General features: G+C 50.0%; 1 protein-coding gene across 1 annotated transcript in view; it reads left to right on the top strand.

Moving 5' to 3' along the window:
• Window positions 1-4,520, top strand: part of Isg20l2 (interferon stimulated exonuclease gene 20 like 2) — an 11,186-nt gene extending 6,666 nt beyond the window's left edge. The window contains exons 3-4 of the mRNA XM_021196221.2: window positions 2,668-2,868; window positions 3,328-4,520. Of these exons, the coding sequence (XP_021051880.1) occupies window positions 2,668-2,868; window positions 3,328-3,441 (315 nt within the window). The 3' untranslated portion in view covers window positions 3,442-4,520. The remainder of the gene's footprint in view (window positions 1-2,667; window positions 2,869-3,327) is intronic.
• Window positions 4,521-14,311: the final 9,791 nt, after the last annotated feature.

The raw sequence follows: 14,311 nt of genomic DNA on the forward strand, positions 1-14,311 counted from the left end.
TGTAGACCAGGCTGGCCTCGAACTCAGAAATACGCCTGCCTCTGCCTCCCAAGTGCTGGGATTAAAGGTGTGTGCCACCACGCCCGGCCAGTCCATTACTTTTTAATTCAGCCTCATTCAACTTCTCTGGACTCTGATGAGCCAGGCCTTCATTGTTGGCATTTCTCTTGGTGTTGTCCTCTTTCAGGATCCCCCAGAATAGCCCATTGCAGCATTCTAGTTCCCTAGTCTGCAACTCTAAACTCCTCCATTCCCTCCCCCAAACCAGTTCCAAGGGTAGAGAGCCTGCTGGTCCTGGGAGGCCACCAGAGGGCACCATTGCTCTGCTCTGCAATTGAGGAACTTATTTTCTCTAGACACACTTCAGTAATTCTCTTTCTTGAACAGGGTTTCATGTAGCCCAGGCTGGCCTCAAACTGGCTTTGTATTTGTAGCTAAGGATTATTTTGGTCCTCTGATTCTCTTGTACTTCTCTCCTGAGTGCTATGATTATAGGCATGTGCCACCACACCTGGTTTACACAGAGTTTGGGGTACAACCCAGGGCTGTATGCATGACAGGCAAGCACTATACCAGCTGAGCCACATCCCCAGACCCTCCAATGATTCTTTTTTTTTTTTTTTTAATATGTAAGTACACTGTAGTTATCTTTAGACAAACCAGAAGAGGGAGTCCGATTTTGTTAAGGTTGGTTGTGAGCCACCATGTGGTTGCTGGGATTTGAACCCAGGACCTTCGGAAGAGCTGTCAGTGCTTTTACCTGCTGAACCATCTCACCAGCCCCCAATGATTCTTTTAATGCCAGACAGTCCACTAAAGGAAGTTTATTAGAGATGAAGTAGCTAGGGGTTTTTGAAAAGGCAGGAAGTACCAGGCATGTTGGTGCACACCTTTAATCCCAGCATTGAGGAGGCAGGGGCAGGTGGAGCTTTAAACTTGAAGCCAGCCAGGACTACACAGTGGGGTTTCTCAAAAATAAAAGGAAAGAGATGCCAAGGCACATTCTCTCTCCAGGGCACAGTTGCACAGATGTGTGGGAGAGGTCCCAGCTTCAGTAAGGGCTGCTAAGGGCCAGATGAGATGAACTCGTGCTGGGTAGGAGACTGAGCATATAGCACAGACAGCAGATGATTGTTGGTTGAGCCTACCTGGGCGAAGATACACTATGTGGTTTTCATCACGGAGCATTTCACTTTGCTTAAGCTGGAGTTATGAATCTGAGATGAGCTTAGATATGTTACTAAGTGGGTCCCCTGAAACTGCAGGCCTGCTGTTTTCACAGTCCCATTTTGAGTATGGCCTGCAGAACCTGTAAGATTTTAAATACTGAGATGTTAGTTGGTTTCAAAACAAGTATCCAGAAAACCCATCTAAAGCTTTACTCTTTAAATGGCTATTGTTTGTTGCTTTCTTAGTTTTGTTTTTTTTTTCTCTCGTTTTGTGAAGATGAAGTGTCATGACATGAGTGTAGAGGTTAAAGGGTGACATGTGGTGGTTGGTTCTCTCCTCTCATGCGGGTCTCAGGGATCATTGCAGATCATCAAACATGGTGACAAGAATCATTATCGTCAGAGTCCATCTTACTGGCCTACCCCCTTGAAGCAGGCTCTCATATATCCCAGGCTAGACTCGTGTATCTCAGTCTAGTCTCTCTGTGGAGCCAAAAATGACCTTTAACTTCAATTCTTCCTACTTTGACCTCCCAAGTATAGGGTTTATAGGCCTGTGCCAATGTGCCCAGTTATTACAGTGCTAGAACCCAGGGTTTCACGCATGCTAGGCAAGCACTCTGAGCCACATTCCCAGATCCAACCCCCCACCCCCGTCACCTTTTTTTTTTTAAGATTTATTTGCTGGAAGAGGACATCAGATCCCATTACAGATGGTTGTCAGCCACTCTGTGGTTGCTGGCGATTGAACTCATGACCTCTGGAATAGCAGACAGTGCTCTTAACTGCTGAGCCATCTCTGAGGCCCCACCAGCCCTATTTTTTGAGACAAGGTCTCTTGTAGCTCTGGCCATACTGTAACTTTCAGTCTGCCTGCTTCAGCTGTCTTTGTGTTGGGATTGTAGGTTTATGTAACCTTGCATAGTGATTAATTTTTTTGTAAAAATTTATCTTTAATTGTGTGTATATGTGTTTTTACATGTGTGTGCAGTGCCTTCGGAGACCCAAAGAGGATGTCAGATCCTCTCAAACTGTGGTCACAGGCAGTTGTGAGTCACCTTACGTAGGTGCCAGGGACTGAACTGTAGTCCTCTTGCACAGTGCACACTCTTAACTGCCGAGTCAGCCCCATGATCAGTATCTTTATGTTGCATTGGAGACTGAAGGAAGCAACTAGGGATAATGGTTGGTGGTAGAGCATTTACTTGGCATATACAAGGCCTCAGGTTCTTTGGGGATGGGAGAATGCTGATAACCATTGTTGGGATGGAAATTACTAAACATGTAAGGAACCAACCTCTGGTGATGTAGACCCAAACGGGGAAAGGAGAGCTGGAGTTCTGAAGGAGGAACAGTTATGGAAGGGGGTATTTCAAGAATGGGGTGAGGGTGGAGGTGATGGGGTCGTATATTGGTGATGGCCATGTTGGCCTTCACGATCTAAGGAGCTCCACCTTTGAGTATGGCTTCTCATTACCTCCTTATGTGCCCATTCTAGATCTTGAAGATACTCTCAGGCAAGGTAGTGATCGGGCATGCCATTCACAATGACTACAAAGCCCTACAGTACTTTCATCCCAAGTCCCTCACCCGAGACACTTCCCAGATCCCACTCCTCAACCGGAAGGCTGACTGCCCAGAAAATGTCACTTTGTCACTGAAGCATCTCACCAAGAAGCTGCTGAGTCGGGACATCCAGGTAACTTCTCTCCAAGTGCCCCCACCAAACGTGACCCAGTAGCCCCCTGTCTGCAAGGAGTATAATAATTCCTGGGTGCCTTATAGACTGTACCAGATGGTACAGTGAGAAGACCACTCAATATTTCACATGCTCAGCAGTCAAGGACAGTGGCCACAGAATATGGAGCTGTGGGTACATGTCAAACAGAGAACATTTAAGAAAGGAGACCCAGACAGTCTGTTTGACCTGAAATGTCCTGCCTCTGCAGAGCTTAATAATATGATACATACACATTGTCACTGAAGCAGGCTTTCTGGGAGTTGAAACTGAAATGTGCTAGGGAGGAGGGCCCTAGTAGACTTGTGACTACAATTCATAAACTATGGAAGAGAAAGTATAGATGACTAGCGGGTTGCAGGGAGTCCAGAGTTGTCTGGGAAAAGCAACAGTTCTTGCCTTCATATTCTTTTCCTTTAGGTTGGAAAAAGTGGACATTCCTCTGTGGAAGATGCCCAGGCCACAATGGAGCTGTACAAGTTGGTTGAAGTTGAATGGGAACAGCACCTGGCCCAGAATCCTCCAGAAAATTAGCAATCCCAGGGAGACACATGCAGTAGACCAGCCCACACAGTTCTGCCAGCTTCTCACCTGTAGAAGCTAGAATCACTGGGGGAGGGGCTTGACCAGAGGCTTACTACCCATTGAAATTTCATCTCAGCTATTGTGGTCACTGAGTGGTTAAGTGTCTCATGGAAGAGGAGAGCTTTCATGTTAAACCCACCTCTAGGTCAGGCAGGTGGCTCAGACCTATAATCCCAGATATTTGGGAGGCTGAAAGAGGCTGTAGATTTAAGGTCTGCCTGGACTACAGAATTAATTCTAGGCCAGTGAAACCCTGTCCTAACAAAAAGAGGGCCAGGAGTAAAGGCCAGCGCTAGAACACTTACCTAGCATGCGTAGACCACTAGGTACAGTCTCCAGTAGTGGGGTGGGGGAGGGTAGAAGGAATGGAACACAGTGTCGTGAACCATATCTGTTTACTTCTTTAGAGTGCTAACCACATGTCACAGGGTGCTTGTGTCAGTCAGCCTTGACTTTGAGGAAGCAAGGCACACCAGGGAAAACAGTTTCCCACACTACCTTATCTATGGGACACATATCATAGATGTGTCTCCTTTTGGTGGGGAGTGGGGTAAAGGAATAGCTGTGTTGCTGGGGCTGGCCTCAAACACTTGGGCTCAAATGACTTCTTCCTCAGCCCCAAGAACAGCTGGGACTACAGGTGTGTGCTCACCACTGTGCCTGGTTCTTTTAATTTTATGGGTTTTTTTGTTCTAAAGTAATTAACAGTATCTTTTCACTTTCAGACGAGTCCTGATTGGAACTCGGCATAATGGTCTGTAATCTCAGGACTCTGGAGGCGGGGAGATCACAAGTTTAAGACCAGCCTGAGTACATAGAAAAGCTCTGGGTCATAGGAGTAGAAAAAGAGAAGGAAAGAATTGTGTGGTTGCTTGCTGAATTTTATAGCCACGTTACATAGCACTGAATAACAGTGTTTACTTAATTTAGGTTCCACTTAGTTTAAAAAGAATTTGTATAGTTTTAATAGTCTTTCAGCCTTTCGCCTTGCAAATACGATTCTTTTTATGAATTTTTATAATAGAAAACTGGTGGGTTTTGTTTTTTGTTTTTTTTTACATATAAAGATGTATTTTGATTTTATTTATGTGTATGTGTGTGCTTTCAGAGTCTAGGAGAGAGTGTCAGATCCTGCAGAACTAAAGTTGCGGGCCATTATGAGTGTCTGGGAAATGGGTGCTGGCAGCGAGGCTGAGATCCTCTAGAAAGAGCCATCTCTAGCTCACGAAGTGGAATCTTTTTGGCTTTGTATTAAATAACATCTCAAGGTGTGGAGGGCAGTGTAGTCCTGTAAGGAGATTTCTGGGCTCTCTGGATGGGTCACTGGAACCCTCATTTGCTGGATGATTTGAAGCTCTGGTAAGCCTTTGTCACACACAGTGCCTTAGCTTTCCTGTCACACTTGAAGTGACACCCTAAGCCAGGCAGGCACATATAGAGGGCAGTGCAGTGAAGTGATTCCATGGGCATAAGAGAGGGACACAGGGAGGAAGGGTGCTTGATGACGAAGCCTGGCAGCTCCTCCTGGGTAGTACACACCCTTGTCTCCTGAAGGCGAGTCATGGATCTGCGGCATGGTTGTCCCTACTCTGTGGAGCCGTGTCTCTGTCCCTTCACGATTTCATTTTATCATTGACTTCTTGGAGTTTTAATTCCAGATCCTGAGTTCTACCCTTGATTTATATGGGGTGGTAATTGATTATGGGTGTGGGGGCGGCTGTGGTAAGACTGCCATCCTCCATGAGAGCCTTACTTTGCCCTGCCTTATGCTGAGTCCTTGAGCTGCACCATGTCACTCTAAGCTGGTTGGGATTTTTTTGCTTCTGTGTATGGGTGTTTTGCCTGTATGTATAACTGCACTACTTGTGTGCCTGGTGCCCATGGAGGCCATTAGGGTGTATCAGATCCCCTGGAACTGAGTTTACAGACAGTTGCAAGATCTCACATGGGTCCTGGGAATCAAACCCAGGTCCTCTTTTTTTTTTTTTTTTTTTTTTGAGGCAGGGTTTCTCTGTGTAGCCCTGGCTGTCCTGGAACTCACTCTGTAGACCAGACTGGCCTCGAACTCAGAAATTTGCCTACCTCTGCCTCCCAAGTGCTGGGATTAAAGGCGTGCGCCACCACCGCCCGGCTAAACCCAGGTCCTCTTGCAAAAGCAGTCAGTGCTCTTAACCACTGGGCCATTTCTCCATCCCCTCAAGGCAGTATTCTAACTTAGCAGTTGAGATTGAGGTTAACCGAAAGGTAAGGTGTCTATCCCAGGCCAAGGAGGTAGAAGTTGCATTGGCACTCAGGTTTGGTGAGTAGGCCTGAAGTCCCTGCCTTGCTGTTAGCATCTGAGTAGTATCTGGCAAGATATGAGGCATTATACCCAGTATCTGTTCTGTAGTGGGTGGTGTGTTAGACACTGGAAATGGTATTATCTTTGGTCCTAAAGAAGAAAAGCTAGGAAACCTCACTGAGCCACGATTCAATGCTGTCTAGAGCCAAGATTTAATGCTGGTTAATAAGATGAGCAGGTGTGTATTTCTGAAAGACAATGCGGTCTGCTGTAGGGAATCTGCATTGGGGAAGGGCCGAGAGGTGAGCCATCTGTGGAGTGGGAGGAGAATGTGAGTATCACAGTAGGTGACATTAGCAGGATCAGGAGGTTGGGACAAGAGGGACAGATGTGTTGAATACTTCGGAACTAAGCCCAGAGGAGGATTCATCGACAAAGAGGGTTTGAGAAAGATAAGGTGGGTAGTTCCTGACTTCCTGAGCAACTGTGGCTAGCCAGCTGGGTAGTTGAGATGGAAAGAGACCTCAATGTTTTGAGTCAACATTGTAAGGCTGGGTTTTAGAGGCTCATATCTGTAATCTTGGCTCTCATGAGGTAGAGATGGGAAGATCATAAGGTTTGGGGTTTTGAAATGGTCTTACTATGGAGTCCTGGCTTGACTAGAACTCACCGTGTAGATGCAGCTAGCCTTAAACCCATGAGTCTTGCTCTGTCTCCACTAAGATTAAAGGCTCTTGGCTTTCCAAAAGTAAATCTTTTTTAGTTTTCTTGAGACAAGGTTTCCCTGTGTAATGATTCTTGCTGTCCTGAAACGCACTTTGTAGACCAGGCTTACCTTGGTCTCTGAGATCTGCCTGCCTCTGCCTCCCAAGTAGTAGCAGCCCAAAAGTGAATCTATTTAAAAAAAAAAAAGCCAGGTATGGGGGCACATGCCTTGCTTCTTAAACGTAGCAAGCCCAGATCTGTCCAAAGGCCTCTGTATCTAGCTCTTACCTGGCACAGTCTTCCTTTGGTTATTTACAGAACTTGTGTGTGTGTGTGTAATCTGCTTTATTATGTTTTTTGGGTTTTTTTTTGTTTTGTTTTTAAAGATTGATTTATTTGGGGGTAGCTGTGAAACGGTCCTAGCACCCATATCAGGCAGCTCACAGCCCTCAGTAACTAGCTGCAGGGACTCTGGCACCTGCACATGCATGTATGCACACATGCAGATGAACAGATAAACTCGGGGAGGGGGTAATATTTGGTACCCTACTCTGAGCCAGTGTCTGTAGTACTCAGACTGAGAACATGGCAGATGCTAGGCTGTACTGTGTTCATAGAGACCTGTAGTTCCAGCTATGCAAGGTCTGCCTGGCTGCAAAGAATGAGCTAGAGAGGAAGGAGAGGAATCCAAGACTGCAGTCAAGGTAAGTGCGTGGAATCTGGTTTCTGAGTCAGGAGATGCTCAGGTGCTTGGAGTTGAAGGTGATAAATGATATGAAGAAGGGATATATGTGTGTGCATTACACACAGTGATACATGCGCTTGTCTTGGGAAGGGTTCTTTGAGATGGTGGCATTTATGCAGAGAACTGAAAGATAAGAGGAAGCAAGTTGTGTAAATTGTCCACAGAAAGGCTACCAAGTGGCAGGTGCAGAGGCCTTGGAGCAGATGTGTGCTTGTGTGATTAAGGAAGGAGAGGAGGGTCTGCATGGCTGGAGCAGAGTGAGCCAGGAAGGAAAGGGTGGGTGAGGTCAGAAGGGAAGGGAGACGGGCAGATAGTGTTAGAAGAATTTGAGGTTTCATGCTGCATCGAATGGGAGATTGCAGCATTGAATGGGAAACTGCTGTAGAATTTAGAGCGGAAGAAGGATGCGCACTGGTATAGGATTGCCTCTGGCTGCTGTGAAGGAGGATAAGTTCCACTTCAGGCAAGTGGTTGTACTTTGGTGTTCCAAATGGTAAGCAGCCATTTAATCCCGGGGTTTACTGACCTTTTTAACCCTCCCCAGGCCCCTGACCCTGATCTGCCAAAGAACTCTGAGCTAGTGTCTATGCCCAGAGAGTGTTGGACCCAGGCACCTGTGGTCAAGGGTAGAGCCTGGCTGCAGGCCCTCTGAGCAGTCATTAAGTAGCATCTAGTGGCAGTTCCAGAACAGCTCAGCTTTTACATGGGTACTGCCTCATTGCCATAGGGAACCAGGCCTGAAGAACTGCATGGGTTTATAGCAACCTCACCCCCTCATCTTCCATCACTTAGCCATGCTGGGGTCTTCCCACTTTCTCTTTTTATATATGACTTTAGTCTTGCTAGGAGCATTATCAACCCTGTCCTCTTTTGAGAAGGGGCTCAGAATGCCCAGGATTTCTAGGGAATACACATGAGCGAGATTGTGAAGAATCCTGGGGTGCGGGGACATGGCTCAGTTGGTAAGATGCATGCTGTTCAAGCATGAGGGTCAGAGTTTGGACCCCTTGCATGGGTGTAAAGGGTAGGTATGGCGGCACATGCCTGAAACCAGCACTCACATGCAGAGACGGACCACCTGGAGCTCAGTGGCTAGCCAGACTGCTCAGCTGAAGCAATGCCAGCAGTGTTCAGTGAGAGATCCTGTCTCAAAAATGAGAGGAAGCTGGGAGTGGTAGTGCATGCCTTCAATCCCAGCACTCAGGAGGCAGAGACAGGAAGATCTCTGTGAGTTCAAGGCCAGCCTGGTCTTCAAAGTGAGTTCCAGGACAGCCAAAGCTATGAAGAGAGACCTTGCCTCTAACAAAATACCCACCGTCAACCTCTGGCCTCAACATGTGTGCACAGGTATGTACATGTGCACTATGAACATGTAGGCACACATACACAAACTGAATGGGCCCTACATATCCTTCAGTGCTCCAGAGTGACTCTAGGGTAGACATTGACCAGAAGACTTGCGCATGCATGGTGTTAGCCTGAGTAAGGTTTCTCAGTCCAGGGCCTGGGATCTTAGCCCAACCTTTCTGAGTAGCAAGTTGCACAGTGAATCTCTGCCAGGGCAGCTAGATCCCCAAAGGCCGTGCCCTATGATTACACCCTATGGAATCCTGCTCAGTTAAGTGTCTTAGTTTGGGTTACTACTGCTATGATGAAACCACAGCCAAGAGCAAATTGGGGGAGAAAAGGGTACATTTGGTTTATGCTTCCACACTTACTGTCCATCTCTGAAGGGAGTTAGGCCAGGAACCTGGAGGCAGAAGCTGATACAGAGACTGTGGAGAGGTGCTGCTTACTGGCTTGCTCTGCCTTATGGAGCCCAGGACCACCAGCCTAGGGATGGCACAACCGCAATGGGCTGGGTCCTCCTACATCAATCACCAAAAAAAAAAAATGTTCTACAGGCTTGCCTACAGCCCAATCTTAGGCGTTTTCTCAATTGAGATTCTTCTCTGATAACCCTAGTCTTGTCAAGTTGATGTAGAATTAGCCTGCACAGTTGATTACTTATCTGTAAGGAGTCTATGAGAGACCCGAGATTATAACTCGGGAGGAAGAAGGCAGGAGTGCCATGCCGAGGCTGCTGGGAGGGAACTGGAGCCCACGCCTAGAGAATCCAGCTGGGCTGGCTGGCAGAGTAGGTAGAAAGGTGGTGTTGTGAGTCCTGGTCCTTGAACATCTCTGGCTCTGGGCCAGCTACCAGTGTAGTAGGAAGACCCACCACTGACAACCCAGATCACGGGGAAACCGGTGCTGCCAGGACTTGGGAGGTGTGAGACCAAGACTGAATGACAGCATGGTTGGCAGCTATAAAATCCGGGAAATACTGGCCTCTTTGATTCCCCAGGGAAATGTTCCTGCTAATTCCCAAGTTCCAAAGCTCTCACTTGGATAGCTTGGCTCAAGTTAGTAGAGGAGTGGCAGGCAGGCAGGAGAGAGTTGGGGACATCACTTGGATAGCATACATACTCAGGCTAACAAATTAACAGGCCTCAGCCCAATGCCCACTAGGAGTGAGGCGGCCTGGAACCCTGACAGACCAGATGAGGTAGGGGTTTGGGGTGGTTGTGGGACAGTTTAGTTTTGCTTTGACAGCTGGCATTTTTCCAGAATTGGTGCCCACAGGGAGGAAAATCAGAACTTGCCACTTCATATATCTTTCTCCCATTTTGTTCATGCTGTCCAGAGCATAGTCTTAGATCTAGGTAAATGTGGGGGTCTCCTCCCCTCCCCCATATCCACTCCCTGGCCTTGGACTGACTAAGGCACCAGTTACTTGGACTCTAATTCTTTTTTTAATCTATAGCCTTATGTGTATGTGCTTGACTGCATGTATATTGTAGACTGAATGTATGCCTGGTACCCAGGAAGGTCAGGGAAGGGCATCAGAGCCACTGGAACTAGAGTTATGAGAGGTTGTGAGTCACCATGTGGGAGCTAGGATTCAAACCCTGGTCATCTGGAAAAACAGCACAAGTGCTCCTAACCACTGGTCCCTCTCCACCCCTAAAGTAGTCTTGTAACCCTGCTTATCTGCTGATTCAAGATGGCAAGGGTGGGGGAGAACCCCGATTCTGGGCTGCTTGCCTCCATTTCTTCTGAATTCACCTCAGCATCTCAGTGGCATGGTAGATCAGAGGAGGGTTTCAGATCCCAGCTCTTTCTGTGAGGGCAGGAAAGGCAGCACCAGGGAGGTGACTGGGTTGCGGGTTCTTGAGCCCCAGTGCCCTGGGCAAAGCAGCAGAGTTGGAGAAGCCTGGGCTCTCTAGAGCCATGTGTCTTTCAGAACAGGCCCTTTCCCCCATGTGCCATAAAACCTATCTGTCCTGTCTGTTGATCTTGCCCATGGCCACAGTCCCGTCCCTCCTACCCTGGCTGCTAGGGCTGAATGCAGGACACTGTGGCAGATGGGTACAGTGCTAGGAACCAGACCATAGACCAGTCCAAGTGTAACTGCAGGTCAGTCTCCCAGTAGGGGACAGACTAAGTCTGGACATGTCCTCAGCCAGTGCATCCCTACCCCACCCTCCTGTCTTCCTGGCTCAGCCAGCCCAGCCCAGCCCAGCCCAGCCCTGAGGAGAGCGTTGGCAGCTGGAGCTGGGAAAAGCATGGCAGAGCCAAGAACAACAGAGGCCCCGCCTGGGTGCTGCACAGACCCTCTTCTGGCCTGTGGTAGCCCCTCCTTCTGCCCCAGCCTTTCCTATTGTTCCTCTTCAGCCTTCTGTGCTGTCTTCCTGGTCCTGCTTGCCTCCCCTTGCCAGACCCTAGGCTGGTCTTGCAAGTCACAGCATCTTCGCCTTTGGGTGGAAATCAGGGTTTTCAGGGTCCTCTGTCCTTTCTTGGTTCTTAAAGAGTTCCCTTCTGCACCCAAATGTTTCTGGGAGGTAGGTTGCTTTCTTTCTAGGTCCCTTACCCTGTCTTACAGCTTTGGGGCTCTACTGCCCTTCATTCTGCTACAAGGAAAAAGGCTGGATCTCTGAGCCAGGGAGACATGCAGAGGTACCAGAAAGAGTCCCTTTGGCATGGAGGACTCCGGTGAAAGGTAGGCTGTAGATCTAGGCTCTCTGTAGTCCTGATGGTGCAAGGGCTCAGGAGACACAAATCCAATGCATCACAGCCACCCTTTCTTCTGGCTCAGAACACCACCACCACCTCCTGTAGAAGTGTCCAGCTCAAACCGACTGGCTTTTACTTTGGAAGTCCAGGTCAACAAGTACTGACCCAATAGAGATAGTAATACCACATTGAGCAAACCCCTCCAGTAGCGCCTTGGCAGTCTCTGTGGTCCTGATGGGGGTGAGGCTGGGGATTCTGTGACTGTGGCTCTTCCTATCCCTAGTCAACCCTGGCCTCTTCCATGATGGACTGACTGGGTGGTTCCTCTTGCTCTACAGCCTCAAGGGCGGGGGTATAGAGGGGAGAATTGTCTCCTATTCCAAGCCCTATACTGCAGCCATCTCAGCCCATTTCTCCTCCTCCGCTCTAAGCCTGAGACCACCTTCCTCCTAGCCACACAATGGAACAAAGCACCGGAGTGTGTCCCTCACTCTGCGATGGTCTGTGCCCATTCCATCCTCGGCTGGCCTCTGCTTCCCTATTGTGTCTCCAACTCCTGTGGGGAGAGGGGCCCCCAAGAGGGCTATGATCACTGGAATGGGGTCACTTGGGGCAGAGCTGCAGGAGATTTGGTTATAATTGAAAGACCAGAGGCACCGGGAAATTCCTTTCCTTATTGATCCCAGTGGGAAATTAAAACCAGTAGTTGGGCTTGGGGCTCTTAATGGTGGCAGCTCCTCCCATTGAGGCCCTAGCCCCTGCCCTCTTGTTAGTTGGATACCCCATCCACTTCTGCTAGCCCGCCTCCCAGGCCCCTCATCCCTCGGTGTCTCTTCCCAGCTGCTCATGTCTGCGATTCCCCTGGAATAAAAGGGCTGCTGGAGGCCGAAAGCCCCAGCCCTAGCCCGTCAGCATATTGCCCCCTCCCTCCCTCCAGCAAAGTTAGGGTGCGAGGAGCTCCGGCCCAGAACTGCCAAACCACAAACACATCTGGAAAGAATTCCCCGCCCAGTCTCACTTCCCTTTGTCTTCCTTCTGTCTCTGGAAATCCTAGCCAGTTGCTAGAGGAGGGAGGTGGTGGGGGTAAAGGGAAGGGAGTGGGCCCAGGGCATCCACTCCCACCTGGGGGAACTTCCTCCAGGGCTCTAGCCTTAGTGGGACTCCACCTCGCTTGGGTTCCTCTAAACTGCCACCCCAGGCCGCCTTCCTAGGCTATGTGTCCTCACCCGTCATCCTTGTGACCATCAGTAAGGTGCTCAAAGCTCCTGGAAGAGGGCTTGCCCGTCCTTTTGTAAGGGAAAATGCTACCTGGGCTCCAGGAGTCTGGAGAAGTGGAAACTGGACACAATGACCGGTATGGGAGGTAGGGACACTGGGGGGCGGGGAGGGGAGCATGAGGCTCCTGTTTTTTGCGTTGTTCCTTCTGCAGGCCACATTTCATTTCTTGGTCTAGAACCATGATTTCACTGTCAGAACCGAAAATCATCCCGTTGTACCTACAGCAAAGCTACTCCGAAGCCAGGAAGGTTGCAACCTGTACACGGAGTGCCCTCAGGAGTCCCCTTTCTCCCCACCTAGCTAAGCATCTGCTGCAGCGGAGAAACTGCTAGACCCACGTGCCTCCTCTTCCGGAAGCCTATGCCTCCTAGCCCCCCACCCCCCAAGACTCAGGCCGACTTGTCCCACTCCCTTCTGAGTGTTGGTGGCAGGGTGGGGGTTGGGAAGAGCGGCGATCCAGAAGCCCTTCTGAGAGGCAGCCTTCCTCCCTCATCCTCTCAAGTTTTCCACACCTCATTATTCGGGATTGCCATGATGAAGACCTGACTCGCGTGACACTGTCTGGCCTCTGGGTGAGGTTAATCCTTCAGGCCCTGTCCTCAACTCAGTTCGACTCTCCAACCAAAGCCTGCCAGTCCCCAGTTCACCAGGTCAGGGCTGCCTGCTCCAACCTTGGCCACCTAGACTAGGAGGGGTCAGGCGGGGACCCTGTTTGAGATCCTGAGGGGACTACGGAGATGGCCCCAGGAGGCTGAGGGTGAACGCCGAAGCAAGGGCAAGCACTTGTAGCTCCAGCACAGAGCAACGTTTCTGGTTTTGGGTTACTTGCGTGCCTCCGAGGCCGCGCCTGCCCTTTCTGCTCCTTGTCTCGCTGCCTTTCCACTAGGGTTTCATCCACTTAAAAATCATTCTCAGAGAGGCTGGTCCACCGCACTTTCAGCTCTGGATGGGGACGTCTCAGACCCACCCCCAACCCCAGTGGCAACGCGGCAAGCCGCGGGAGGGAAGGGGGTGGGGGGCGTTTGGCGTCTTTCTCCCCCTCCTTGTGGCCCAGGGGGCCCAAGGAAACGCAGCCACCGAGAAAGAGCCTTAATAAAAGAGTCGTGTCAAGTGATTGGCTGTGACCTCTGCCCTTATAGCCTCGAGCCCGGGGGCTCCTGCTTAACCCTTCACTGTCCGTCCAGTGCTTGGAGAGGAATGAATGAGTTGCCTTGTGCTCACTTCAGGCGTCCCCAGGTGCAACTCGAACCTAGAGCTGAGTCAAGGGGTGGAGGACAGAGCAGCACCCCCATCCCCAAAAGAATGCTTGAATTTCGAGCTGTTCCGTTGGGTCCATTTTGACTGCCAGTTGCCGGGGGCCCCCAATTCTTGCGCTAGTGGGGTCTCCAGATGCCTGGCGCCGAGCTGTCCAAAGCACCGAATCTGGTAGAGGACTAGTAGGGAACTGGTGAAACGGGACCTGTGTTCGCTCTGCAGGCCGAGAGAGCATCCGTGACCCAGGCAAGCGGTGCCCTGTTCTTGCCAGAGGCACAAACCCCGTTCTTGTCTTCTGACGCTTCCCGGTCCGCCTACTGAAGCGGGAGAAGGGTATCTTGGCCCTTGGAGAACACTGGACCCACCCACATTTCTAGAAACAGGAGGGATTCCGGAAAGGATGGGGGTGAAGTGGTCACAGAGCAGGGCCCCCAGGTGGTGTGGAAGGCGGGGCGGGGGCGGGGCCGCCTCATGCACCAGCTGGGTATAAAAGCCTAGAG

Source organism: Mus pahari, chromosome 4 (assembly GCF_900095145.1).
Source record: "Mus pahari chromosome 4, PAHARI_EIJ_v1.1, whole genome shotgun sequence".
Taxonomy (NCBI): domain Eukaryota; kingdom Metazoa; phylum Chordata; class Mammalia; order Rodentia; family Muridae; genus Mus; species Mus pahari.